The sequence below is a fragment of the Dicentrarchus labrax genome, unplaced genomic scaffold, assembly GCF_905237075.1.
Source record: "Dicentrarchus labrax unplaced genomic scaffold, dlabrax2021, whole genome shotgun sequence".
Taxonomy (NCBI): Eukaryota; Metazoa; Chordata; class Actinopteri; family Moronidae; genus Dicentrarchus; species Dicentrarchus labrax.
Window position 1 is genome coordinate 30,692,670 of NW_026136721.1, and position 27,887 is coordinate 30,720,556.

General features: G+C 38.8%; 1 protein-coding gene across 1 annotated transcript in view; it reads right to left on the reverse strand.

Annotated features, from left to right (window-relative positions):
* grin2ab (glutamate receptor, ionotropic, N-methyl D-aspartate 2A, b) overlaps window positions 1-27,887 on the reverse strand; it is a 90,329-nt gene that overhangs the window by 61,602 nt on the left and 840 nt on the right. Inside the window, exons 2-4 of the mRNA XM_051386567.1 lie at window positions 27,352-27,558; window positions 8,414-8,638; window positions 8,155-8,313 (exon numbers count right to left, since the gene is read on the reverse strand). Of these exons, the coding sequence (XP_051242527.1) occupies window positions 8,155-8,313; window positions 8,414-8,638; window positions 27,352-27,558 (591 nt within the window). The remainder of the gene's footprint in view (window positions 1-8,154; window positions 8,314-8,413; window positions 8,639-27,351; window positions 27,559-27,887) is intronic.

The following is a 27,887-nucleotide window of genomic DNA, read 5'->3' on the forward strand; positions in this document are numbered from 1 at the left end:
CAGAAAATGCATTAATAACAGTATTATGTTTCACAAGGTTTTTGTTATCTTACAGCTGTCCCTTGGTTGCCTTCTGCTTGAATTTGTATTTTTCTTGGCATTAAGTATCTCACAGGAGGTCCAGTCCAGTAAAATATTATTATTATATTTATCTTTTCAGAGCAGTAATCTTGTCAAAGAAGAGACACAAAAATGTAGTTTATTTCAATGTAATACAAAGTATTTTGAGAATTTAAAATCTCCTGATTGATCTTAAATAAATCTGGGAGGTCTGTCAGGTGGTTCAGGGCTTATATAACAGCTTGATAACGCCCCTAACCAAGGAAAGTTAAATATTTTCTTCCGTCGAGCACAAAACTGTAATTCAGCATCATAAAAGTCAAAAATATATAAAACAGCTGCGTAGGTTGCAATGAGCAGTGTTAGTGATCATGGTCGATGAGAAAGACAAGAGGGCAACCAACAGAAATGCAAATTTCATCAACAGAGAATGTAAGAAAAAGGGAAACATGAAAGTGTGCTGAAAAAAAGTGACCAAGCCTAAGAACAGTGAAAATCACCGTCCAAAGATGAAAAGCATTCAAAGTCTAAAAGAGATGATGAAAAGTGGCTGTCTCAAAGCCAAAACTGCAGCAGATATTTCCCTCAAAAAGATGAAAACAACTCCAAGAAAAGAAATGATGAGGAGTGACGCTACAGATTGTTTTTCCTTCCGAGTGGTAACCTCTACACTATGCAGAGTGTCATAGCCGAGTCATAACCAAAAGTACAGCAAATATTTCTGTTGCCCTCCTAAGGTAAAAACAACTCCAAGCAAAGACACGATGAGGAGTGATGCTCATAGCCAGGTCATAACCAACAGTACAACTTTTACTAACACAAGCAAGGCATAGTTTAGCTTCTGTTGTATGTGTTGTTGTTTTTTTTTTGTTGTTGTTTTCTGTTGTTCCCATTTCACAAATTTGACAGGAACTGCAAATTAAAAATCCCATTAAAGTTTCATTTGTTTTACTCACATGTGGAACAGATACATGAGAATGTGAAAGAAGACATTTTAAGTTCCCACGTTTTCAATACATTTGTTAATTACTGATAAAACTCATTTTAATGCACACATGAAATATTTCTAGCTAATGGTGTTTTTTATCAGAATTCCTTGGAGCTAAACAGGAAATAACCTTCCAATCATTCAATAGTGTTGGTGTTTAAAACAGTAAAATGCTACATCGTGATTCATTGGCAATGTCTACATATTTATCTAATTGTATTGCATTTTATTCTATATTTTGTAAGGAATGGTATATCATAGTACATACATTATGCTCTTTGATGTACTGTACCAGTTAGCTGAGAACTAACTTGGCAGATGTTTGCTTCCACTGCAGATGGAGATTTCATTGTGCATTTAGGTTAAGTCAGCGTCTGTTCATATAGTCTATGTAATATTCATCTACACTGTATAATGCGGGGTATTTCAAGGGTTACCACAATGTGACCCACAATATGACTCAGTTTTTATTTATCATTTGTTTTTTTACCCCCCTCAACACAGGCGATCAACCAGTAGGAGAGTAAGTCCACACTAAGCTGAAAGGTATTTGAAAACACATAATTTTCTCTTCATTTTGGCCCTTTACACTAATCCTGCGTTTTTCTTTATTCCACTAAACTAAGGTTCTGAAAAACTCCTCTCCAGAGTCTAAATCTAAAAACCCCAACTGTGCATTTTAATGTGGTTGGGGAAAATATAGCTATTGGAAAACAATGTTGCCTGTGGTCATGGGTGAGTGGCAGTTAGTACCTGGCTAACCCTGAGTTGCCTTCTGCTTGAATATGTATTTTTCTTGGCATTAAGTAGCTCACAGGAGGTCCAGTCCAGTGGAATATTATTATATTTCTCTTTTTAGAGCTGTTATCTTGTCAAAGAAGATATACAAACATGTAGTTCTTTGTGTTTAAGTATTTTAAATATATTTAAAATTTCCCAATTGAACTTCAATACATCTGGGATATCTTGTCATTCATCTGTCAGGTGGTTCAGGGCTTATACAGCAGCTTGACAACGGCTCTAACCAAGGCAAGCTAAATATTTCCTTCCGTCAAGCACAAAACTGTAATTCGGCATCATAAAAGTCAGAAATATATAAAACAGCTGCGTAGGTTGCAATGAGCAGTGTTAGTGCTCATGGTCGATGAGAAAGACAAGAGGGTAACCAACAGAAATGCAAATTTCATCAACAGAGAATGTAAGAAAATGGGAAACATGAAAGTGTGCTGAAAAGAAATGACCAAGCCTAAGTACAGTGAAAATCACCGTCCAAAGATGAAAGGCATTCACGAGTGGGAAGACACATTTATGTTGGACAAAAGACATGTAAAAGTGAGAAACTAAATTGTCACTGTGGTTGAATTAAACAAAGGCACAGTTTTGTCATTTGTTGACTGAAATAAGACAAAGAAGAAGGGATTTGAGCATTTTCCTGTTTAGGATTTACATTACATTACAGGTTTTACTTTAGATGGAGTCTTTACAGAAACAACCTGAAAATGCTATTGTGGCTTTACATCATTTTACACATAAACAGCATTTCAAAATTAGCCATCTTAGTGTGGAGGATTTGCTAGTGCAGCGACAAGGACTTGATCTCTCACTGGTTTTCATATCAAGAGCCAGTTGTGTGTGGTGCCCAGCCAAGCTGTAAGAAACTGGGCATAAATAACTGTGGTGTAAATGGAGCTAGAGAACCACAGCAGCAGGCAGAACAGAACTTAATGTTGTAGTCTGGTTTAGTCACCATAGTAACCATATCAACCCGGCTACCCTCCCTCTTTTCTCTTTCTTTCTCATACAGACACACAAACCCATCATCCAATCTTGCTTCACAGGGGTTGAAGGCTAGCAAGATTTCCCAAAGCCTTCCAACATAGTTGGCTGTTCCTCTTACAACCCGAGCCACCAGAGAATAATAACTGTGGATGCAAGAGTGGGAAGACATGAAAAGAATGAGAGACATGGAGAAATGAAAAGACGAAGAAAAGAGAAGGAGGAAGATGGAAACAGGGGAAGAAGCCCAGACAGAGAGGGAGAGACAGGGCAGGGGGAGATACGAAGGAAGTAAAAGCTAGAGTGCAGGAGAGAAAATTGAGAGGTTAAAGTGGGGGAGGACTTAGTGAGTGAATGACACAGCAGTGTATCTTCTGAAAGTGACAGCAGGTGTGGGGAGCAGGTGTTAAATATTAAAGCGACTCAGCAGAGAACCTGGGCAAATGGCCCCTTCTGATATGGGACATCCCTGGCTGGGACACACACAGTCTCACACACAGAGACACACACACACACATATGCACCGATGCAAATATGCAGACACACCACGGAAGGGTAGCATCCCACCACAGTGGTACAGCAAAGCAGAAAGAACATGCATGTTTAATTCACAACCTTCCATTTCAGCATGTTCGTGTTCTTATGCTACGCACAGTGACCCCCAACCCCCACCCTCTATCCCCCACACACCGAGAAGTAGGAAGTCAAAAGTAGAGATGAACAAGGTTGGCGGAGAACGAGTGAACACATATGGGGGTGAGGTAAAGCCAACAGCATTTCTTATTTCCCAAAGCGGTCCCTCTGTAATGGAAGTACAACATTCCAAACTAATCCCATTCCTCTCCTGGGCATACACATGCCCTTTCTTCCCATCAATTCCGTGTTCCCTAAACGTGTCTCCCTTCTCACAGCACATCATCCAACTTCCTGTAGATTATGCCTGACTGTTCCACACTGACATGCATTATCGGGGGATGATGAGGAAGAGGGAAGAGACCGGGAATGAGTGAAGGCGAGGGAGAGAGAAAGGGAGAGAGGTTGGGTCTGTTCTGACATTGATCCATTTGTTTTCATTTAGGAAAAAATAAAATGGGTTTGGCATACAAAAATGGATGATTCTTTCATTTGTTAGGGCTGATCCAATTGGGGTGGAACTTATTTTGAACATTGTCGATTCTGGCAGAGGTACAGGGAGAAGTACAGCGTAGGCAAAAACAAACACTGGAATGTAAAAATGATATTAAGGGTTCCAGGGTTCGTCCCTGGCCAGTAGATCAATGTTTCATTTTAAACCACATACAATAAACAAAGCCCACTGATGCCTGTAGGTCTTTATTTATACACTTATTCTTTCTTTTATTTGTACATTGGTTTATTAATGTATTCCTGTGTTACAAATGCAATTACTATATGTGAATGTGAATGTTGATTTAAGCACACCAAGCTCAAAAGAAAGTTGTTTTTTGTTGTTCATGCTAAACATCTGTGAAAGCTGTTTATATGGGGGTCTGGAGTCTACCACATGTGAACTGAAATTTGGGGCAACGGCTTTCAGCCCAGGAGATAAATAATAGTGTGGACAAATCATGTAATGTGGTGATGGCGAAGGCTTGTATTGGGGCAACTGCTGAAGGATCCCCCTAGGCATGAAGCTTTTCCTTATACAATGTACATTAATAACAAACATATAGATATTACACAAATTATTTTCCAGTATTACAAAACCACTAATATTGGTGGTGTCGAAAAGGTGGAGAAACGATTAGACAGTTAAGAAGTGGACCAAATAGCAAAAGGTCGACAGGGCAAAAGAAAAAGGCCAAATCCTGCAACTGTTAATTGCAACCAAACCACACATGACTGAACAACGAAACCCTGTGTTTGATTTGAAATGAACACATTTATCCCTGACTGAAAAGCAGCAAAAATATTCTCGTTTCTTAGAAAAACTAATTGTGACTGAGCTCAGAAGTCTCATTGTCTGTAAACTGAAGAACATCCTGACAAATAAAAACTGTCCTTTTTAAAACCTGAGGAGTCGTTGCAGCAACTGGTCCCGTAATCTTGTTTATCACAGTTTTCAGGGATGCCTGCAATGCTTGCTCCTGTTTATGTGATAGAGTGTGATGGCTATGTGGCCAGCTACTGATAAAAATGACAACTGGAGAAAGGCTTTACTTGAAATGTGACATAATCATGACAGTTAAGTTTGCATTTTGGCAGCTTAACACTGCTTTAACACCATGTATTTCACACTTGCACTGCCCACCTCCACGTATATCCATTATTTTAGAGCACTTGCCTGCCTGCTGAAGTTTTTTTTCTGTATTTTCTTGGCACCATCTTCTTCCTTCTGCTTTGTGCTTTCTATCTAAAACATGATGGGTAGACTACTACTGGACTGAGCCAGGATAACCAAAGTAACGGGGGATGAGTCTCTCATTTTTCTCCTATACTATAGGCTTGATTGCAACATTAACAGAACATGTGTGTGTATGTGGAGACTGCTCAGGCTGCAGAAAGCACAATACTGTTTGTTAGCCCACAGTAATCAGGCTGAATTGTTACTAGCCCACTGGGATTTCTTTCAATCCTCCAGATTACCACTACACCACTGACAGCAGGTATCAAGCAACAGACGCACAGCCAAGACGTATTACATGGAGCCAGATTTTTTTTTCCATAGCAAAATATGTTTGTTGGCAATGGTCTTTTTTATTCTAACTATTCACACCATTGCCATTTACGACAATACAATACATTTTGTTTTTCAGATTCTGAAATCATTGAGAGGAGCTAATCTATCTGAGAACAGTGCCAGAGCAGGGCCAGTGTGATGAGATCACCATCACAGTGTGAGTGTCAAGCGCAAAAACATGTGTCAACCTCACTGAGAGCCCTCATCACCTCCATAATAGTCTTGTTTGGCTCTGTCACCAGGCAAGACAGGGCCATGCTACAGCAGATCATCACGGCTGGAGCGGAATCAATTTTATTGATTTTAACATTGGTCAGTCAACAGAAAAAGAATTGCCATTCTGATAATCAATGAATCCTTTCACCCGTGTCAAACCACTGCTAGAGACAATATGTTGGTTTAATTTGCTTACAAATGTAATATCTTTGGATTTTGCAGTGTTGGTCAGACAAAACAATAATTTTGAATGAAGATGTCACCTATGGATCTGGGAAATTGTGATGGGCAGTTTTTTTTCCCTCCATCTTTTTATTGATACTCTGCATAATAACATTTATACCCATCCAGTGGGAAATACATATAGAATACACAGCAGATATGACACAACACGCAACACTTACTGTACATACCTCCCCAAAACCCGGAGGTCATTTTGTATATTTTTACAGACTAAACAATTTATTTATTTATCCAAAAATAATCAACAGGTAATGACAATAATCCTTAGTTGCAGTCCTAATCATGACTACATAAATATAAATCAAGGGATTATTCAAATATAGACCCAGGGCACACATTTGAACAATGTCCTTCTGGCAGGTGCAGGTAAATGAGAACCACCACATGCATCAGAACTTCAGATAAAATACCGACAATGCTTTTTCAACAATTTGCTGACTCACTAAGCTTCCGTACCGGCCTGCCAGTGGGCTGCTTTTGCTTTTAATTCAAACCAGGCCCGAAGACTTTTTTTTTACAGGGCAGGCCTGTGGGAACAGTTGTGGGGGGCTGGTTACTTAAAGGCTACACACACTCATGTTCACACCTGGGGGCTGCCAACAATGACCGCACTCTTGTACTTTTGGCCACTGAGCAGTTCAATTAGAGCAGTCGGGGGTTAAGTACTTCGTTTAATGGCACATCAACAGCACAGATTGAAGCCGGGAAAAATACAATTTATGTATCTTCCCTGTCATTATATACTCAGTGGGAGGTTCAAGCAAGTGACCTTCATGTTGCAATTTCTCCCCTAACCTTTAAGCCAACTCTAGTTCTCTCTCTCTTACCTTTCTGTTTTTCCTTTCTTGTCTTTTCTTACACACATACATACACACACTGCATCCCCCATCAACTAGTACTTCAAAAGGCTGTATTGCTGCAGTTATTGGTTCCTGTGTTTTGGCTGCTGTGCCCTGAGAGATTTAAAAGCTAAAGAACCAGTTGTGTTTTTATCAAAGCTTCTTCAGTCTGTCTGTCAGTCAGCGAGGTCTACAGAGTCAGTACCAGAGAGAGAATTCAGCTAAGAAGAGAAATGTACACCCCTAACTTCAACTGCATCACACCAAAATAAAACAAAAATCCAATCTTAAAGAATCCTTTCTCTTTTTTCTTTTAAAAACTAGAAATCAATTTTTCTGACATCCCACTGAGCAGTAGACGTGATACAGCAGCATACAGCCCAGCATTTCTTTTGTCTTTGCATAGCCCAGTTTGAGCCCAAGCAGAAAATACATTATTACATATCTAAACAATCCTTGACAGAATAAAATATTGCAAGTTCTAAGCAAAAACTTCTACTGACCTTATGAATCCTGTACTTTTTAATGTGCACTGTATAACCTTTTTAAAAGGCTTAACATACAATAGTTTAGGGTGATACCACCCATCTATGCAGTGTGTCTGCAGTGTTTCTGCTCTAAACTTATACTACACAAAACTTAAAAGATACTCTGACGGAGCAGCCCTAATAGATCAAACAAGCTTCAAAAACCTCCTAGTGTGTCATTTTCTAATCCACAACATGATGACTACAACAACTTCGGACAGTTTATATATGATGTAAGAGAACAATGTCCATTCTTAACTCAAACAACCTGAAAATATCCATTTAGACTTCCACTTCAAAGAGCTTAAAGCAACTCACACGAAGCAAAATGTAACACTTATCAAAAGCTGTGGTTTATTATCATTACATATTCCATGTAACCTCCAGCTGAGGCCATAATTTGTCTAAAATTGGAACTTTAAAATACATATATATATATATATATATATATATATAGAGAGAGAGAGATCTTGTGTGGTTTATGGAGCCATTTTTCAAGCTGTAGCAAAGTGGATTATGTGGAATTGTGAAGTGCATTTCAGGTGGAGCGACTTTCTAAATACCAAGTCTGTCAATGAAAGTCTGACCTAATTGCTAACGTGCCAGGACATCTGAAAAAAATGTAGGCTGAAAAGCATGAACCATTATCCTAACATTTAAAGAGGGCTGAGAGGAGGGATTCCAGCTTTCTAATCTCCAAAACACAACGGTGCCTAAAAAAAGTAGGAGTATGTGTTGAGTATGTGTTGTGTGTGTCTGTGTGTGTGCATGAACCTGTCTGTGCTTGTGTGTGTCACGGTCACTCACCTTGTCAGCCATAATCATAGAGGAGCCTCCGTGGACTCCCAGGACTGGAAGTTGCGTCTGAACAGAGAGGAAGTCAAGGATCTGGGCAATGGCCTCCTGATCGGTGCCATCGGCAAACACAATGCCATGGAGACGTGTGCGTGACAGAAGCTCGCACACCTTGGGGCACAGTGAAACAAACTCAGGTGTCAAACAAGATTCTGTGTGTGTGATAGAAAGCATGTGTGTAATGTTGGTGAATGTGCACAGCTTTTCTCACCTGTGTAATAACAGACTTTGGGTCAGTCTGGTTGATCCTCAGTATTACCACAGAGATGTCAAGGGCATCGTCAGGGCGCCGAGGTGGACGGAGATCCTGATCAGAAATATGGCGTGTCTGGCCCATGATCACACCCACACTGAGACCTGGAGGCTTCTGAGACGCCACAGGCACCATCATCTGGGAGAGTAGCAGCAACATCCAGCCCACTACACCCATCATACCCTAAAACACATACACAAACACCAACAATGAACCCAAAGAACAGGCAGATCTGAATAGACACTTTACATAGTGGGGGCTCATTATTATGTGGGTGTGTGGTGACTTTTTATACATGTAAACAACCACAAAACCTACCCAACAGCAAGTAAGCTTTGGGCTGACTTTTATTTGAAAAGGCGAACACAAAATCCAGGCGCCAGACAACAATGTTATTTATTGAGGAGGACAAGAACAAGTCCCCCCAATCTCTACGCCTATGGTGCAGACTGTTCTCCCACTTTTGGCCTCTTGATGGCTTCATTTCACACACAGAATGTTGGGCAATTGTCTGTCCATATTTATTTTATAAGGCTAAATCTATGGGCACAACACACAGAGCTGACTGAAGCAATTTCCCTTTATTGTATTGTGCATCTTTCAAAATTAAGCCAATGCTGGAGCGAACAGCAAACAAGGGCCAATCGCCCATGGATCCTCTCATTACGGAAAGAATTGTCTCAAAGAAACTGTGATAGTTTGCCTCATAAAACCAGACAGTTTCAATCTTGAATTTATGTTACAAGGCTATACTATGGTTGTTACAATATTTATTTTCCTTGACAGTTTTCTGCCTGCTTTCAGCAGCTTGTTACAGGTACAGGTGAGACATATAGACCCACATGTCAAAGTGTTGATGTGTAAGATATTGAACCCCAAATTGCTCCTAATGGAAAAACCAGCAAGTAGCTTGCTGCCATCGGTGTGTGAATGGGTGAATGAGAGGCAAATTGCAAAGCGTTTTAGATAAAAGCGCTATATAAATGCAGTCATTCTTCTTTTTACCATGTTGTCAGGTGGTTATATGTTCTAAAACTCTGATAGTAAAAAGAAAAATGTCCTTATTTTATGAACTGCTTCAATCTTACAAAAAATATCAACCGTGGATAAATAGCCTACAGGGTATTGTAATGTGCTTTGAGTGGCTGGTAGACTAGAAAAGCCTTATATAAATGCAATCTATTTACCATTTATGAGAGCTTTGTATTAAGCTATAAGAAAAATAACAAGATGAAACTTCATCTATCATTTTCATTTATATAAAATAGTACTGCTACTATTTAATATTTTTGTGTGTATGCTAACATTCATATATTCACTGTGTCCTACAAGACTTCTAGCCATATTTGTTTGTGTTGTGGATACATTTATAACCACCAGGATATAAGAGTCTTGTGTATTCTGAACATGTCTTCAAAAACCCAGTGAGTGCTATAAAACGGCCCACTGGGTTTCTCAAAGACTGGCTTGTATTTATCTTTGATAAAAAAATAAATAATAGTGGGTCTCAGATATGTGACTGGAATGTAATTATTAGTTCAAGTCTCAAGTGCAAAACCAAAGATTATGATATGATCGTGATATGATCATGATAAGCGCAAACTGGGGGCTGGGAGTTTACTGTCCTCTTTCTGTCCTCCACTATTCAAAACTCACTTAATTCACTTTCAAAGTGGGTGACCATTAGGAGACCAGGGTTAAACCTAACTATATTTTTGCTAATCAGGCTTCATGAGATGCCCTAAATCTCTCTTCCACTGTCTGCCTTTATCTGAACATAATCTATGCCTGTAGGCAATGTTCAAAGTAAAGTGCCATCTATTAATGGATAAAATAACCCTGAAATAAATGTAATCTGATTTTACCCCAGCCACAGGGGCCTACGAGGGGAAACATTCCAAAACGCTAAAGGCACTAAAGTGTCTGCATCAATCAATAGCATTCACAGAGATGAAAAAAAGAGATTTATTTCAATTCTATATCCTAACCAAGTTCCAGTCTAATACAGAGAAGTTTAAGCTCCTCTTCCTGGTTCAGCTTTGCCTGTGTTACCTTTTCCTGTAATGTGAGCAGATCTAAAAGAAGCAGATGAGTAGAGGAAATGCAGTGTGAAATGCCTTGGGCTGAATGAGAGCTAATGAAACTATGATGCGAATGCTACGTTGCATCTCAGCCAATTTCTTACACCACCACAGTCCAGCAGAGCTGAAAAACACCCCAGGAGGAAACAACACGTCCACAAAATTAACCTACTGTCTCTATATCTCTTCATCTTCGCCTCTCAACCTTTTTTTTTACTTTGCATTCATGTCTAATAATCTTCTTTATCTTATTCATTTTCTCTGAATGTAATTTTTTAAAACTCCCTTTCTCTGATTCTGCCAATCTGTCTTTCCAGCTGGGTTACTGTATCTATCTGATCCATGTCATCTCACACCCGGTCTAATCAGGCCAGTTAGTCAAGTCAGTACTTTCCCAGCTTGCTCTCTCTGCCCTGGTGCCCACAGACTAGCCTGGAGCTCCAGCAGCACTTAGCATACGCCGTTAAATCACACACCGCTACACTCCTGTCCCAGGGAATTAGCGTCATCTCCAACCAATGGGACAAGATAACACTAACTTTCCCTTGAGTTAGCATCAGAGCTAACATAACTATAGGAGCCAGAGTGTGCTGGGCTCAGCTTCCAAAATGGTCAACGTGGCTGGAAAACTTTGGGTCACTGAGTGTTCCCGCTGTCTTACAGGATTTGCATTCGTGCTTAAAATCATATCCGCTGACTCCTGTGATTAGCTTCCAAAAGAGATGTCAAGAGGAGATGACTGTTTTCCACTGTGTTAGCATTAATGCTAATATTTCCATGAAACTGAAAAATGCAAGGTTTTAATAATGTTACAATATTCAGCGACATAATTCTCTAGTATCCTGCTAACACTAAAAAGGAGTTCACTCTTTGAAAATGTATTTTAAAGGTAAGAGAGTATTCAATAGCTGATTTGCTGCAATACAATAGACTGAAGAGAGCTTTTGTTTGAGCTCATTTAATCACGTTTCTTAAATTATACAAATTTGCCTCCAAGAAGCAAATTAGTCTTGTCCAAAAAAAAAAAAATTTTTTTTTCTCTGCTTAAGATAATTGAGATTTTTGAAAATGATGTCTCTGTCAAAGCAAGAAACAACAGACCCGGTGCTCAAATGGGAGCTGGCATTCAGAGGCCCTCAAGCTGCTTCAGTGACAATGAATCAGAGGACGTCATTGTGCACAGTGTAACACAACCAAGAGTGATTTTCCTCGGATATAGGCACATTTTTTGGTTCAACAATGTTAGCCCCAACTCATATTAAATAAAGCTCATGTGGGTGTAATTGCTTAAATCTATCAGTCCGCAATTTCATTCTTTCATTCATCGCCAATGAAGCAGCTCCATAGTGTCTCTAGATGACAACATAAATTAGGTTTGTAGTTATGAGGGCCTTGTTCCTCCAGAATATCTCAAAAATCATCTGAAATATGTCCTTTAAATAGCAAACACTGTCTGCAAATTTGTAGTCTCCTCATTCTTCAATAATGTGTGCTGAGTTCACACTCTCAGCAAAATAAATTCCTTAGATTTCAAAGGTGACCATGCAGAAAGTTGCAGAGAGAAAAACATTGACTGAAACCTCTCAAACTCCTGCAGCACAACTTACTTTATTGTTACTGTCCGTTTGTGTGTTAATTAATAATAATAGTCGACTACGCCATTAGTCTCTGAGAAGAGTCTTAGTTGACCCACTTTTAATTCGTCGGATTGTTGCTGGGGATGGGACGATATAAGATATTATCGCATACTGCGATAAAAAACGCAAAATAAAAAAACAATTTCAATCAGGATGATCATTAATATCTTTATGTGGCTTGACTGGAAAAAGCTGTCAACAGCATACAGTCTCAATAGTTGCACAAATAAATGCTCTTATATTTGTGGTGTTTCTAACAAGTATTTGAATTTGTGTTGACCACCTCTGATCAATCTGATACTGCTGTTTCTAGTGCTGTTGTTACGCATTGAAATTTGATCTCATTTGTTTTCCTACTTTATTTCATTTCCCCCAATAATTATCTGCTATTTTACCACTAATGATCTCAGTAGACAATTGATGGGTGTTCAGTGCAGCGAGCTGAACACTGAATTATACAATTAGATCTCTGGATGCTGGTGGAAAAGAACAAAACAATGGTCAGAAATAAATGCAACTGGAGTGTTCTGGAAAGGGATCAGCTGAAGTAAACATTTATTTTTATAGAAACTATTCAACAACAAGTCAGTTCCTCTTCGTCATCATTGATCAGCTTGTGCTTGCCTCAACTATGATGTTCTGGTAGTATTTGAGAAGTGTGTTGTTGAACCTGAAAACGTTTTGTAGAAGATGCTCAGTGAGGAGTCAGATCATATCTGGATCTATTTTTTCTTATTTCTTATAGCTTAAGACAAGACAAGACAACTTCATATTACCATTAAACCTACAAACGTATGCTTGTTCCATTGTAAGATAACTGTTGGCGGCATACAGTTATGCTCTACAGTCTCAGTAGTAGTAGTATATGATAGCAGCCCCCTTCCTAAAATGTATTTCCCCCACATTTTCTAGCACAATTTGGTTTGTTAATCCTCATAAAACCCAGTTCCAGACTCTGAGTGTCGGGGCCAGATTTATGTACATATTTGTGCTCGCAATCTGCATGAAATTAGCGTCTGATTTACTGAAGCAGTATCTAATTATTAGTAACTGGGACTGGGACTGGGTCTTTTAGGTGCATTCTGCATATAAACAAGACCTCCAAAGATGCAGTTCAGTGGCGAAATGGGGATGCGATGGGGTAATAATTCATGAAAGAAATCAACCCCCCGAAAAAAACTCAAATGTAGTGATGCTGAAATTATAATTGCTGTTAAATGAAACTTTAACTTTCCAAATCATTTACTAAGGCCCCGATTAAACTCTTACTGAGAAAATAATTTGGGTATCTATTACTATGAAATAACTGTAACGTTTGTAAAGCCAATGTAGTGGGAGTCATTAAAAGTATAAAGAGTTGGGTTTTTTTTAAAGAAGCCATTGCAACTAAGTGTGCAATCACCAAAATGCATTAGCACAAAGGAAGTTCAAGTTCAGGTTATAACTCCCTCTCTCTCTCTCTCTCTCTCTCTCTCTCTCTCTCTCTCTGTCTCTCCACAACTCTCTATCCCATCTTTGTGTAATGTACAAAAAAGGTGCAATATTGTGTTTCTTTATTATTACTGCGCTACTTTTCTTTCTAAGAAGCTGTCACTCTAATTTCTAAATAATTCACTGTATAGCTCTCCTACACGTTTCTGCTGTCATGGTGATTTTTGCAGAATGCAGGGATATTCATTTTTCGTCTTCCCCGCCACAACCTTCCTTTAATATACCATTTAAAATCTGCACCTGCGTTGTAGAGACGAAGAATTTTCCTCGTAAAACTAACCATTGAATATTGGGTGAGCTTCAATAAATGTACCAGAATGGGCGGTCAACCACATTTATGAAATCTTCCACTATTATGTGTGCAATCCTCCTTTAAATAATGATGTACTTGCATTTGTATATGAAGAAGAGAGACACACTTCACTGATCGCACGCATGCTATGTCTCAGATCACAGGAAAACTGCGCTTCCAGGCCAGTGCACCTGTTTTAATAAATAAAATGCACATCAAGTGAATTCTATGTTGTCTACTGCTGTCGGTTTTGTATTTGCTAAACAGTGTAACTTGAGAACATTGGCAAAGTTGGCAGTAGCTATCAGCCAATGTGCATACGTGTTGATGCTTATATGAATGATCTGCAAGGGATATATTTAGTATTATTAGAAAATTGGACACTGTTTTGTTTTTTAGATACATTTAGAGATTTGCCATAACTCAGCCAGAGTTTAGGGTAGAAGAAAAGAAAAGGTATGCGTTCTCTACTCGTAGTGTGGACTTCATTTCTCTTTTTAGAGGAGAGCAGTTCAGTGTTATGTTTGCTGGCCACCCACCTTTATTGTTTCTTAGTTTTATTTGGCTGCATTAGTACTGTAAGAAGCTAGCCAAGCTTGTCACTTTACCGGGCAGTCTGTGCTACGTTGTGTCTCAGTTGGGTAAAAAAAAATTAAAGCCCACTGCAGATGGTGTTGTGACGTCTTGGAGGACCTATTGGAAAATGTCTGCTAGAAACTTTTTCTTCACTAAAAAATTGTATTCTGTGATTTTGTTACATGTTTGTGATTCGTGATGGAAAATATATGGAATCAATGGAAAGATTTTGTGGAAATATTATGCTTACATTGAATACATTTGTTTGTGTGTTTAGGGTTTATGGTATGTACATAAACTTTGGAACAATGTTTGTGAAATATGAGGTTTACAGACAGAAGTCCAGCAGACAAGTAAATATTGAGGGAAGGCACAGACACACACGTGCACATACAGACTCTACACTACATCTACATCTACATTTAATGGATTTAAATAATGTCTCTGATACTGACAGCTTAACATTTATCCAGCTGTCATTTCATATTTAATCACTTTTAACTGATAAAAATGGTATTAAAAAAGGCACTTGAAATATCACACTTGCAGCTGACATATTCATATTCTAGTTATTGCTCTGATGCTAGAATGATCAGCATCAGTTATAATTATCTTGTGACAATAAGTATCAAGCGATTATTACATTGCTTTTACTCCCTCTGTGAGTACTTTGTTGCTGTATCTGCTTCAGTGTAGTTACAACCTCAGTGCATTCACTATTTGTGTATTTCAAGTGTAGTATATGTATGAGAATTTTTGTGTATTTTGTCCAGACTCCAGACACTACATGTAATTTTGCCCAATAAATGTATTACTACACATCTTAAGCCTCATATTCTTAAAGCAACACACTCCACCAGGTGAGCTACCAGGGACCCCATGATAATACAACTCGGTGGTGGGTGGCTTCTTATCTCTGGGACTGGCACCCCCACCCTGAGCTTCTGCCCATCACCAATGCTACAAGTCAGTGTATTAATTACATGAAATCGTCCTGCTCAAGTTCTTGGGTTTTTTTTATATGCAGGTGATTTATCCTGGAGTTGACGTATAGAATAAGGATCTAGGACAATAGGACCAGATGTGAATTGAATATTAGGCTCAGGAAGGACTTTGTCTGGGACATCATGATAGGAGCAGAATTACTGTTGCAACACCTGCTAGGTTGTTTAGTGATTCTAAGGTCTGGTCTGCGTTCAATGACGGCTGTGTTCACCAGCTGGAGATACAATTGACGAATAAGAGCTTTGTGGACAGGGTTAAGAATGGGAATCTTATCTTCCTACATAGCTAGCTACCTAGCTACAGTGTGGTTGAGATTGATGCAGCTCTACAAGTTATTGTCAACTTACAGAACTAAAAACTCTTTAATAGTTTTTTTTACTCCCTGTTTTCTTATATTTTTTAATGTCAGACATTAAATGCCTGTATCCTTCTTAATGAAGGTAGGAACTGTGTAAGTAACAGGGACAATGTAAGTCCAGGATGTTCTATCCCTGAATAATGTGTCTATGATGTTCTACTTTTATAAATGTATGAAAAAACAAACCAAACCAAACCAAAAAAAATGTTTTTTATTGAATCAAGTGACTCCCTGCACTTTAGCAAACATATTTATATATTTATATAACTGAACAAGGTAACAAGTGTTATGTTTAATCTAAAGGTACATAGGGCTTTCAGAAATTGACTTTTTTTTTAGTAAATACAACATAGACAATAATTATTCACAAACTAACACTAGTGCACTTTTACCTCTACTACAACTACTAACATATAATAAAAATGGTTTCAATCAAATGCAATTTCGGTGTATCCCCTCTGAATAATCTTAATACAGGTGCACTTTCACATCATATACTTAAATATGCTTTTTCTGACCTGGGAGTACCAGGGTTTATATTTTCTACAGATTGCTCCATATTTACTGAAGCACAGTGTGTATCATTATCCACCCACCCAGACATTGAATTGCAAAAACACAAATGTTTGTTGTTTTGATTCCACAGCGTAATATGGTGGAAAGGTCTTGTTTGAAATATCACATTTTTATTTGTTTAACATTGATGTAAGTTCCAAGTGCCTTTCTGCTTGTCCTCGATAAAACCGCCTGTCTGCTAGACGCAGTCTTTTAACAGCCTAACAGCCTTTCTCCACATCAAAATTTCAGCAATGCAGAGAAATGTTCGTATGTACATGTGTTAGGGGGACACACTTTTGGCCAATTTTATCTATTTTTTTTACATGTTTGTGGTTTGTGTGGAAGCAGGCGAACAGTAAATGTCCATGAGAGTTCTATCATTCATATTTCATTGGCAATAAATATGAAAAAACAAGGACAATGCCAAACACCAGAAAGGACACACTCCGTTATTCATTGGGGGACTGCACTGTGTTTTTTTTGTTTGTCTATGTGTCTGAGTTTGACTTTGAGGGTATTTGTGGTTTTATGCAGCAGGATGTAATGCAGGAGAAAGACACAACTCCTGTGGAGGAGACTAAAAGGCAAAAGGTGTGGGTGGGGCAAGAAAGTGGAAGAAAGGGCATGAAAATAAAGTTATTATGAAGCTGTGCCATGGTGGGGTAGTGTATAGTCTTTCAGGCACGGTAGTTCTGACCTTGGAGAGATGGAGAAAGGCCATATTGGGAAATATCTTGATAGTTCCATTATATTATACAGTATATTATACATTAAAACTGCACCTTACTGTATTTAGGATAGCAAGGAGGATTAATTCTGAAGCCTACGGTATGAATGTTTTCATGAATAAAAAATACATAATCTAACAAATATGTTTTAGTCAAAGAACTTGCAATGCTAGGTGCAGCGACAGGGTGATGAATATAATGAATATAATAACCAGATAGAAAAATCAGAGACAAACAAGCAGTAAACTTGTACTAATTAAAAACTGCATTTTAAAAGTGTAGCTGACCCCAAATTCTATGACCACCAGGGTTACTAGAACATAACAAAGTATGATGAGTGGAGACTGGGCCATCCTTATGAATATACAATGTGATGTTTCTTGCTTTCAATTATTGAAAGGACCTTAAAACATTGAAATGACAAAGGATGGTTGTAGACAATCATCGGTAAGCCTTGTTAGACAATCTGATGTAATGACGGAATAAATTCTCCTTTTAATTTTTAACCAAAAACTGAATTTGTACTCATTTTAATGCATGACAAGTGCACCACTCTCATGAGCAATCTATTATTGATAAAAGTGAAGACATTTATTAATCCACCAAATTTAATCTATTGCTGCTGATGGGTCATTTTTCTAACTAGACAGATGTAGAATGACAAACGGCTAATAACTGTGGGTGAATTAAATTCAGAATATTTGAGCTGGTCCTATTCTTATTTGATATCATATATATGGAAGATGGCTTGTGCACATACAGTAGCTAACATTTTTGTGGTAAACGTAATTTTATATTATGATACTGACACATCTCGTAATATAATAACAATCCTGGAATATGTACAGTTGCTTACTGGCTGCATATGCTTAAATGTATTGAAACTTTCTTTTGGATAAAATAGGCTAATCTTGGGAATTAAACAGCAAATACTTAACATCACATCACGCTGATGTAACAGTCATGTACAAATCCAACATTGCCATAAAGCGGTTCACTGATTTTCATTATTGCCCGCAACAGCCTGATACCAAGGAATATATATCACAGGATAAATATAGTACCGACATCTCAATAGTGGCCAAATGTATATTATCCAAAGGTATATACATTCACATCGCCCACTCCTACCTCACGAAGAGGGCTCAAAGATAAAAAAAATAATAAGAATAATCATCAGACTATCTGCTATCTCCCTCTCTAAATGTTCCTGTTTTAATAGGCAGCAGAATTCTGCATCTAATAAATTGTGGAACTAATGTGAAAAAATATTATGGGATTTACTACTGAGAAGTGGGGGTGAGCATCCCTCATGCTCACAATGATCATTAATTAGGACTTCAACGGCAAAATAAGTTTTTAAAATCCATTGCTGATGAAGCCTGTGAGAGACCTGAAACACTTAATCATTATTTCCATCTCGTCACTGTTCTCTAGCAGCGACATCGCATTGTGGGTCTTTCCATAATGGTCCTGTCACAGTTAAAGCAAGCCATTATGGAGCATTCACGTAAAGGAGATCGACTGTACTGTACGTTTTTAATCGAAAAAAGGCCATTACCTTAACAGACGGCAATTTTACAGATCCAATGGCTGAACTATTATTGGCTACTAAAAAATAATTTAGGTTGGTGTTCAAGGCCTATATTTGATGGAAGCTTTCAAAAGCCTCCAACATGAGCTCTATCCTTCATCATACATCTCTGGGCACCAGTGTCTGGTCAACATATGTTTTTTGATGTGTTGCTCATTGCTGTTAAAAAACTGCACTTGGCAGGAGGAGACAGAGGCTTCAAATGTTCCCACATCACCAGATGCCCCGTCTGGCTGAGACAGCACCTGTCACCAGCGCGGAAGGGAGCATTTTACCTGGAGAAATATATTTCGGATGATTTGTGGATGTTTTGGGAATATTTTTTGGCCACTGCTTGTTGCTGCCTGGCAGACTTTCGAACAAGATCATGTAGAAAAAAATAATGTAAACTGACTGCACGCTGACACACTAAATCATGGAGGGATCGAGGCCCTATCATGTCGAAATTAAGTATAATTTTATTTGATGATGCCTTAAAACTTGACTACATTTATGGCAAGATACATATAAGCTTATTTTCTGTCATTTTGATTTTAATATACCAAATAATCAGAAGCACAGGATCAATTGCACCGTATAATTTGTCGTTTCAACGTTTGTCATACTTCACCATAACTGATTATCATGCTGTACTTTATGGGCAGTTATTGGTATGCAGTTGTTGTCATTAGAAAACCAACTACACACATTGCATGGTTTCTGTTTTTTTCTTTACGTATTTATCAAATCAGTGTGTGTGTCTCCAAGGTAAGTAGCACATCCTCAAGAACTTGGTGCACTGGGTTGTGAGTATAAAAATCTACTTAAGTTCCACTGCGCACCCCTTAAATCAAGGCCAGGGCGTTATAAAAGTGCAATTACTATTTTACTGGTTAATCTACAATTAAAGCAATGATCATTTTATAAAGGACTTTTCAAATAACGGCACAGTGTGCTTCACAAAGGATAAATAACAAACAAAAAATCAACAGCAGAATCAATAAAAGCAGAGTCAGTGCTCCAGGAAGTCTCCTAGGTGCTGTGTTTGTACAAATTGGAGACAAGAGAGAGACCTTTAACTGGGGCAAAAACACCAAGTTACAGCAGTCAAAGAGATAAAAGCATGGACAACTTTTACCAAATCAATAATGGATAACAGACCTTAATTTTTGATAACATTCCTTTCTTGGAAGAAACAATCAACTCTTATATGACTCTTCCCAAAGGCAGGAATTTATATTTTTAAATTTTCCCATGAATATGCCCATGTTTATGCATCTATCTATAAATATACCCTTGCATTCATCCACGTACGCAGATAACTTATTTGCATTCATCCCATCAAAACATTTTTTTTAAACCATATTTGCATTTAACAGAAACATCACTCTCCTATCAGCGGCATGACAGGGATTGCGAGTGACAGGCTGACAGCAGGCTATGACACTGACATAAAAGAGCCACAGATGTATTCAGCAAACCATAGCTTGCAAGCCACAGTGTCTACATATCACATATATTGCCTTAAAACCATTGGTCAATGAACAAACCAGTCAAAAAAAGGCAGCACATTGACATTGTTAGGAGATATGTAGGTAGCTAATTACCTATTCAGCTGTTTGGGAGTTGAAAGGGTTTAGAAATGAATCAGAAAAGCCCCACAATATATATACGCATCTATATCTAGATGTAGTGTAAATGCACATAGAAAGCATACAGTAGTTGGTCTACTGGTTAGACCGCATCTGCAGGCGGTCTGACTCGCACTGCGACTGGGTCTAAGATGGTGTAAATGCAGTCTGTGCAGTTGAGCCAAAAAAAACCAAACATTTGAAAGGTCACCTAGAGTTAAGTCCGCCTCTTCAGGATATCTCAAGCAAACCTGTCATAAAAACCTACAGATGACCTCTTCCTTGGAAGAACCCGTGCGACATCGCCTCCCTGGAACATGCCATGTTTGCTGACAAGTGCCCCGCTCCTCCTATCTAATTTGCACGATCACAACGTTGAGACAACATGACTCTTAACCAGATGCACACTGACCCATAAAGCAACATTTTTCCAAATTTGCAATCGTTAGGAAAGGAGCAGCAGCGAAACAATGAATATATATATTTTTAGCATTACAAACACCCTGAAATGTTTCTTTGTCTGATCAGAATTTCATGCAACATAGGGCTGCACGATATGGTAAAAACATCATATTACACAATGAAGAAGGGCGTCTTGCCGGAAATGTCTGTGTGATAACATTAAAAAGTTTAATGGGAGTTCTGTCCTAGTCTTTTGCTTTATGATTTCACACATTTGGGATCCAGCACCCAGTCTTTATAGTCTTAATGGGAGTTGAGCGTGTTGCGTCCTGTTACATAAAAACATTATTTTGCAATTACTCAGACAGATATTACAATGACTCACGATTAGTGAGAATGAGCATATTTGCATTGCAATTTTTGTTTTCATTGGAACGAATGGGTTCTCAAATTTCCTGCACAGGAAGATGTTGCATCAGGTCGGCTTTGGCCAGAAATTTCAGCTCTTGAACTTTGTGCCTCTGTCTTGAGAGTTTAGTTGAAAAGTAAAGGGGCATTCCTTGATACAGCTCCAAAAACACATGTAGAGAGTAGGGGTTTCATTTGGAAGGAGCGGGGCACTTGTCAGCAAACATGGCATGTTCCAGGGAGGCGATGTCGCACGGGTTCTTCCAAGGAAGAGGTCACTGAAATGTTTGCCGACGTTAAGCATTGTTTAAAAAAAAAGCCCTACTGTGTATCACCTCTTCTGGTATGATGATGTATGATTCAATGTAAAAATGTATTAATCATTTCAGTAGTACATTGAGCAAATTGTGCTTTAACATACAATATGTAATACATGAAACTGTCAACCCTTTTTTTCGAATCAGTGAGATCTCAGCCACTCATAATGATCCCCGGGAAACAAAGTGGTGAAATAGTACTGATGCATTTATGTGAATGATCTGCTCCTCGTAGCCACGGGAAACTGAATCAAATTGGATTTAAAACTCCAAAGAATATCTTAACTAGGACAGTGTTATATCAGTCTGAAGCAAAATCTGGTGTCTGTAAAAGCATAAAATTGGAATTAGGTTTTGGGTGTTAAGTTGGCCAAAATGACAGGGCCAGGCTGGCCGTACTTAGGCACCTCCTAAGCCTCTTTTTAAGCTCTGAAAAAATGCTCAGACTGAGAAAGTGTAAAAGGCATCATTTAAGGTAACAACTAAGTCTCCTAGGAAGCTGGAAATGTTCTCACTCTCAAAGCCACATGTTGTGCTTAATACTAATCAAGCTAATTCAAAAGCACACTATTCAAATAGACACAGTAGGGGGTTACAATCCAAAATGAAACATCCACCATCTTGAAAGCCTTAAGCTTTCAACTGAAAGATGAATGCTGACATCAAAGGAGAGCACATCTGTGTTACATCTGTGTTGTTTAACAGTGACCACTGATAATACTGAGGCTGTATTGTTTACTTTTGTAAGGGAACATAGACAAAGCAAGAAAGCAATAATCAATATTTTTTTTGTTAATGATGGATGAAATCACAGCTTTTTTTTTTACCTTTATTGGAAAGGAAGAGCTGAAGGGAGACAGGGAAGGGGCAGAGAGAGAATGGATGACTCGGGCTGGGTACTGAAACACGGTGCCAATATGGCACTGGTTCCTATATGATTTCTATCTACCGGACCGAATCACAACGCAGATGTCAGTGCCTCATTTCGGTGCCTGAGCTTTCTTTTTAAATATTGGTCCTCTGGTGTAGACGTCACAGGCAACGGAGGAATAACTGCACGTGCCATCGCTAACTAACATTACAACAACAGTCTCTACATGGCTCTGGCAACAGGTAGCCATTAACTACTGGCTATGATAAGAAACGGTCTAAAGTGTGGCTGTATGTCACTCTAAAGTATTCCCACACTGGGTGCAATGTGCAGAAAATGTTTAAAAACAATTGCATGTAAAGGGGGATACACAGGATACATGTGAGAGCAGAGGGATGCACACATGCCCGACTGCTTGTATGACCCAATGCCAAGCACATCAGCCAACAGTGTGGGCGTCCCTGGCCCCGGCAAAGTGGCGCAGATATAAAACACTAGATGTGATGTGTCATAATGACTTGCCATTCATCTATGATGGGGAGAATATTGATGATGATGACAGCAGGTTAGCAAATAATGATAATTTATGCAAAAGACTGAATTTTAAAGCTGGAGTTTGTAGAATGCCAACATTAATGTAAATGTTGTTGTGTGTAGTGTTAAATTGTGTTCATTTGAATGTATCTATATCAATGTATTTATGTATACTTTAAACTGTTAACAGTTCATATATTGTATATATAATTAAAAAAAAGCTGCCCTTTAATGTCGCTGTCAAGTACTTTTAGGTTCAGTAAAGGGAACTTAATTAACTTCAGGTGTTTTATGCTTGTGTATTACATTGCTTCCGGGTTGGTGGACAAGGACCACATTTGGTTCTCAATCAGGGAAATTACCATTATTATTTTTATTTTACCTCTTCACAGATATTTCTGTTTGATCTTTCCCAAATAAGATAGCTTTTACTTTTGACTGTGAAAATATGACATTTCAGTCAATCGCCAAAACAGGTCAATAAAAGTAATTCATTACTTAACATCCGTTTAACCTTTATCTCATCATCTGATAAACAAATCATGTTATCAATAATAGTATTCTGCTAGGCCAAAGGAGAGTTGTGTGAACAAAATGTAAACAGTATAAAGAGTTTCTCTTAGAGTATAATGTACGCTGAATAAGGTCTTCAATTAACATTTCAAGTGCCACTGAATAGCCAACATAATCAGGAAAATCCTCCAAGGTGTTACACTGAAAAGAACTGAACATTAAAAAAGCTCATTTAATAAAATAACCTTACAACAACATTAATTCAAGCACCCTCATAAAGAATACAAGCTCAGAAAGCCATATTCATCAACCCTCCAGCTGGTTCATCCGTCTGCAACGGAGGCATTTGGGACATGCGACTGTTTTGACAGATGAAAATAGAGACATGAAATGCTGCTTTTAATTCATACTCAAGATGTATAGGTGGAAATTTCTGGTTAGAGCTCTATCATGCTTGTCATGCCTCTAAATCCACCCTGAAACCACCTCTCAACTAGGATCAAGATTATCCTAATTTTCAGCATCAAAACGATCTGCCTTTGAGTCATGGAAAACACAAATACAAGTTTTAAGATTGATAAGAAAGTAGGATTTGATTTCCAAAACCAAATCCTAGCCTGAGCAACGACAATTATTACTTTTCGAGTTTGAAAACCCCAATTTTCAGATTTATTCCAATCCGATTACTTAAATCCTATCAGTATAGTCTTGGAAAAACGGGGTTGGAACTGGATAAGACTTATCTGGAAGATCTTGAGCAGACGGAAACACTTAAAAACCATTTAAGACACACTGATGCAGGTGTGTACTAACTATAAACATTTAGCCCCTTGAATGTCGTACTGCTAACCAAGGCTGCGATGTGCAAGCTGCAGGACTATAAGGCTGCAAACACTGTTAAAAAAAACCTGAATCTGAATAGGTGGGAGGTTTTCTGGTAATCAAAGAACAACTACATATTAATCTGGAGATTTTTTTCGCTATAAAGAACGAAAGAAAAGATTTCTTCAATAATTATGTGAATACTTGTGGTCAAATTTACAGACATCATCATAAAACACTGCTAAAAATATCAGTTCAAAAACCTGTATTAGTCAAACCCTACTTAATATCACTATGGCTCACTTACTCATTAAATGAGACCACCAACAGTGTTTTGATTAAATGATTAAACAGTGCACGTTCTTAAGAGGCTTTTGGGTTATTAACTTGTGCCTGAGACTGCATATCACACATCAATATACAGAAGATCAGTGGGGGTCAAATGACTCATTATCATATGTCAGTCAGTCCTTTTCACTGGTAATTGCTACGAACAGGGAAAATGAAAACGCTCATTTTCATCCTCTCAAGCCTCATGTGCGAGGCATTTGACCTGTGACTGTATGTAGAAAGACAACAACTGTGACGGCAGGGCATCGGTTATTACATTCATCTAACAGTGGGCCAGAAGACGTGCTAGATTTGTTACCCACTGAGAGTCAAATGTAACCAAATTTCGGTGGTGGATTTCTTTTCAGGACAAGATTATCTGACGCAGGCAGAGTAGCAGGTTTAATTGACTTTAAAGAAAGCACTCACTCAGCAGATGACAGCTAGAGCTAAAGGCCACGCCAGAGGCTTGGTGGTTGCACATGGTTTGGCTGTTAATGTTCTAGGCAGAACCACACCACCATGAACCTTTCATTTTCAAACACGCAGTTTGTCAACTTGGATAGTGAGCTCCGACCAAAAACACTGCGCAGATAAGGGGATTATTTGCTGTAGCTCTTATCTCGGGATATGTCAATACCTCCTTCAGGACAAATACAGCTACAATGCAGGGCAGGAAGGTGCATATTCCACCCACAGGTTCTTTGGCTTTTCTCTTTTTTAAGCGTCTTTATAATTATTCTTCATAAGCTCTAGGTTGCAATCTTGTTTGTGTACTCCTACCTAAAATCCTCTATATGTTCATGGTAAATGGAATAGAAAAAAAGGAGAGGATATGAGTATTCTAAGTTGGTTTTATGATAGTATTTGTGAGTCAAATGCTTTTAACTGAGCAACACAAAACAACGTATCTACTACCATAACATAACCTGAAAGATATCTGAGCAATATTCTCATGGTAATTGTGGGTTATGTTCAAACATCACATTTAAAGGTGAAGCTATTTTGTTTAAACACTATTCTTTGAGACTTTGTCATAGTAAAATGCAGAGTAATAATCGCAGTACTTTCAGTAAAACTACTGGTTCAACTAGAGGTAAAAAAAAAATTCAATGTATCTTTCATGAAAAGAAAGACTTCTGCATGAATGCTCTCTGAACCTTTCCCCACTTGCAGGCATATGTAGATTTTGGGCTAATTTTGTGCTCTGGCTCTAAAAATGTCTTGCACACTACTGTAAACCAAAACACTGAGGCCAGGATGACACAGCGGAGCCTGACTGCTCACCTTTTTGCAGCCTTTAATCCTTTAAGAAAACCTCTCCTCATACCCTCTTTTAAAACACATTCTTCACATTAATCGTATGCAGAAGAACTACACGAGAGAAAGACACTTTTTTGGATCTTTTGTTACTCGCACTGGTACAAGAACGTAATGTTTGTGTGAATCCCACCAGTTCCACTTATGTGCCATCAAAATAATCTCAAGAGGGCCATCTTGTTAAAGGCCACACAATAACATGTTGAGAACAGCACATTTAATGTGAGGGATTAAACAGCTTTAAACAGCAGAGAAACAGAACAACGCAGGCTCACTTCTGTACACTGACAAGCTGCTTCGAGACAATGAATTCTGAACTACAGTACCTGCCTTGCCAACAACAGAGATGGTTCACTGAACAGCTCAGTGAAAATGCATCTCGACACATAATTTCAACACTATGTCATGCTGGAAACCGAAATGGGACCGGGAGAATATGGTATGCATCGCATCACTGAGAATTTTTCATTTTTATGCGTCTCCTGTTTGCCTTTGTTTCTGTAGTTTGTTAATAGGAGACTGCGAGAGATGAAAATGCAATGCCCAGCTGAGCAGGAAACACACTCTGGAGTGATGACAACAAATAGAAAGTGAATAGAAAAGTAGGCCTACTATAAAATACTGTTAAGGTTTAAGAGGTGTTATGACATCACACCCAGAATTCATTGCAGCTTTGCACAAGATATTTATATTAATGAAGATAGCAACAGCTCTCGACATTCCCTGCTCCCCACTCCATTGCGTTTATGCCCTACAGAGTTGATCTCCTTTTGTGTCATCCCACTATTCAAGAAAATAGGCTACTGCTGAGCACAGCCTCAGTCTCTCTCTCTCCCCCAGTTCTCTACAACACCACAATGAGTCTGGTATTGCATGAATGATCATTTGTCCTAAATGATCATGGTACATTTACACACAGAGCCTACACATACAATTATGAGCATTGCTTTGCCACCAGGAATTATTAGTCTGATGGAGATTTACGGGAATTAGGGTCTTAGTAGTTTGTAATGTCACACTCCTATAGGCTACTCAGATACATGTCAGACTCTTATAGTTCACCCCCCCTCCTCCTCTGTGTAACATCTGTGTGTGTGTGTGTGTGTGTGTGTGTGTGTGTGTGTGTGTGTGTGTGTGTGTGTGTGTGTGCATGTGAGGAGTGTGTGTGATGGCTTCTATGTCCCTGAGAGGAGGAGAAGACACTTCGTGTGTCAGACTTGGCACGGGAAGCGGGAGGAAAACGGAAGAAATGTGTTTCTACAACGTGACTGCATTCAAAGCCTGAAAACTGTAATTTGAGATATGAATTCATTACATGGCCTCTCATCAGTAGCCGGGAATAATGTGATGCAACAGCGCCGCTTAGCGTCGCCCGGCGCCCCGTCAGAGAGTGTTTCCCCCCCCCCAACCCCACACACACCTCCACGATCGCCGGCCGCGGTGCCTTACCTTCGGTGTCACAAAGCTTGGCTGCTGCGGGTTTGCGGTCGCGGAGGTTTTGCGCCTTCTTCTTCGGAGTCCGTGCGATGAATGTTGAGTTTTACTGCCGTGGTGTGAGGGCCCGTGCAGGCAGCCACCATGACCTGTCCGTTTACTGGCATTTTGGTTCCTTCTCACAGCGTCAGTGAAACCAGAGGAAAAGTGTTCAAACTTGATCTGGAAAACAAGAAAACAACAAATGCTGATTTCCGATTGCATTTAAATGGTAAAAATTAGGGAAAAAACGCTGAAAAAAAAGCCCAGACTTGTTGAATTTGACGCGCGCGCCTACAGGCTGGTGCCTATAGATATGTATGAGCTATAAACATTATTACACAATGTCATTATATTCCTCGTGACTTATAAGCATTTTAACGGGTTGAATTTCATCAAACACCACCTCGTTTTAAGTGCCTGCGTCTCTGTGTGTGTGTGTGTGTGTGTGTGTTTGTGCGTTTTCTGCGCGTGTGTTGTGTGTGTCGGTGCACAAGTGCGCGCGGGCGGGT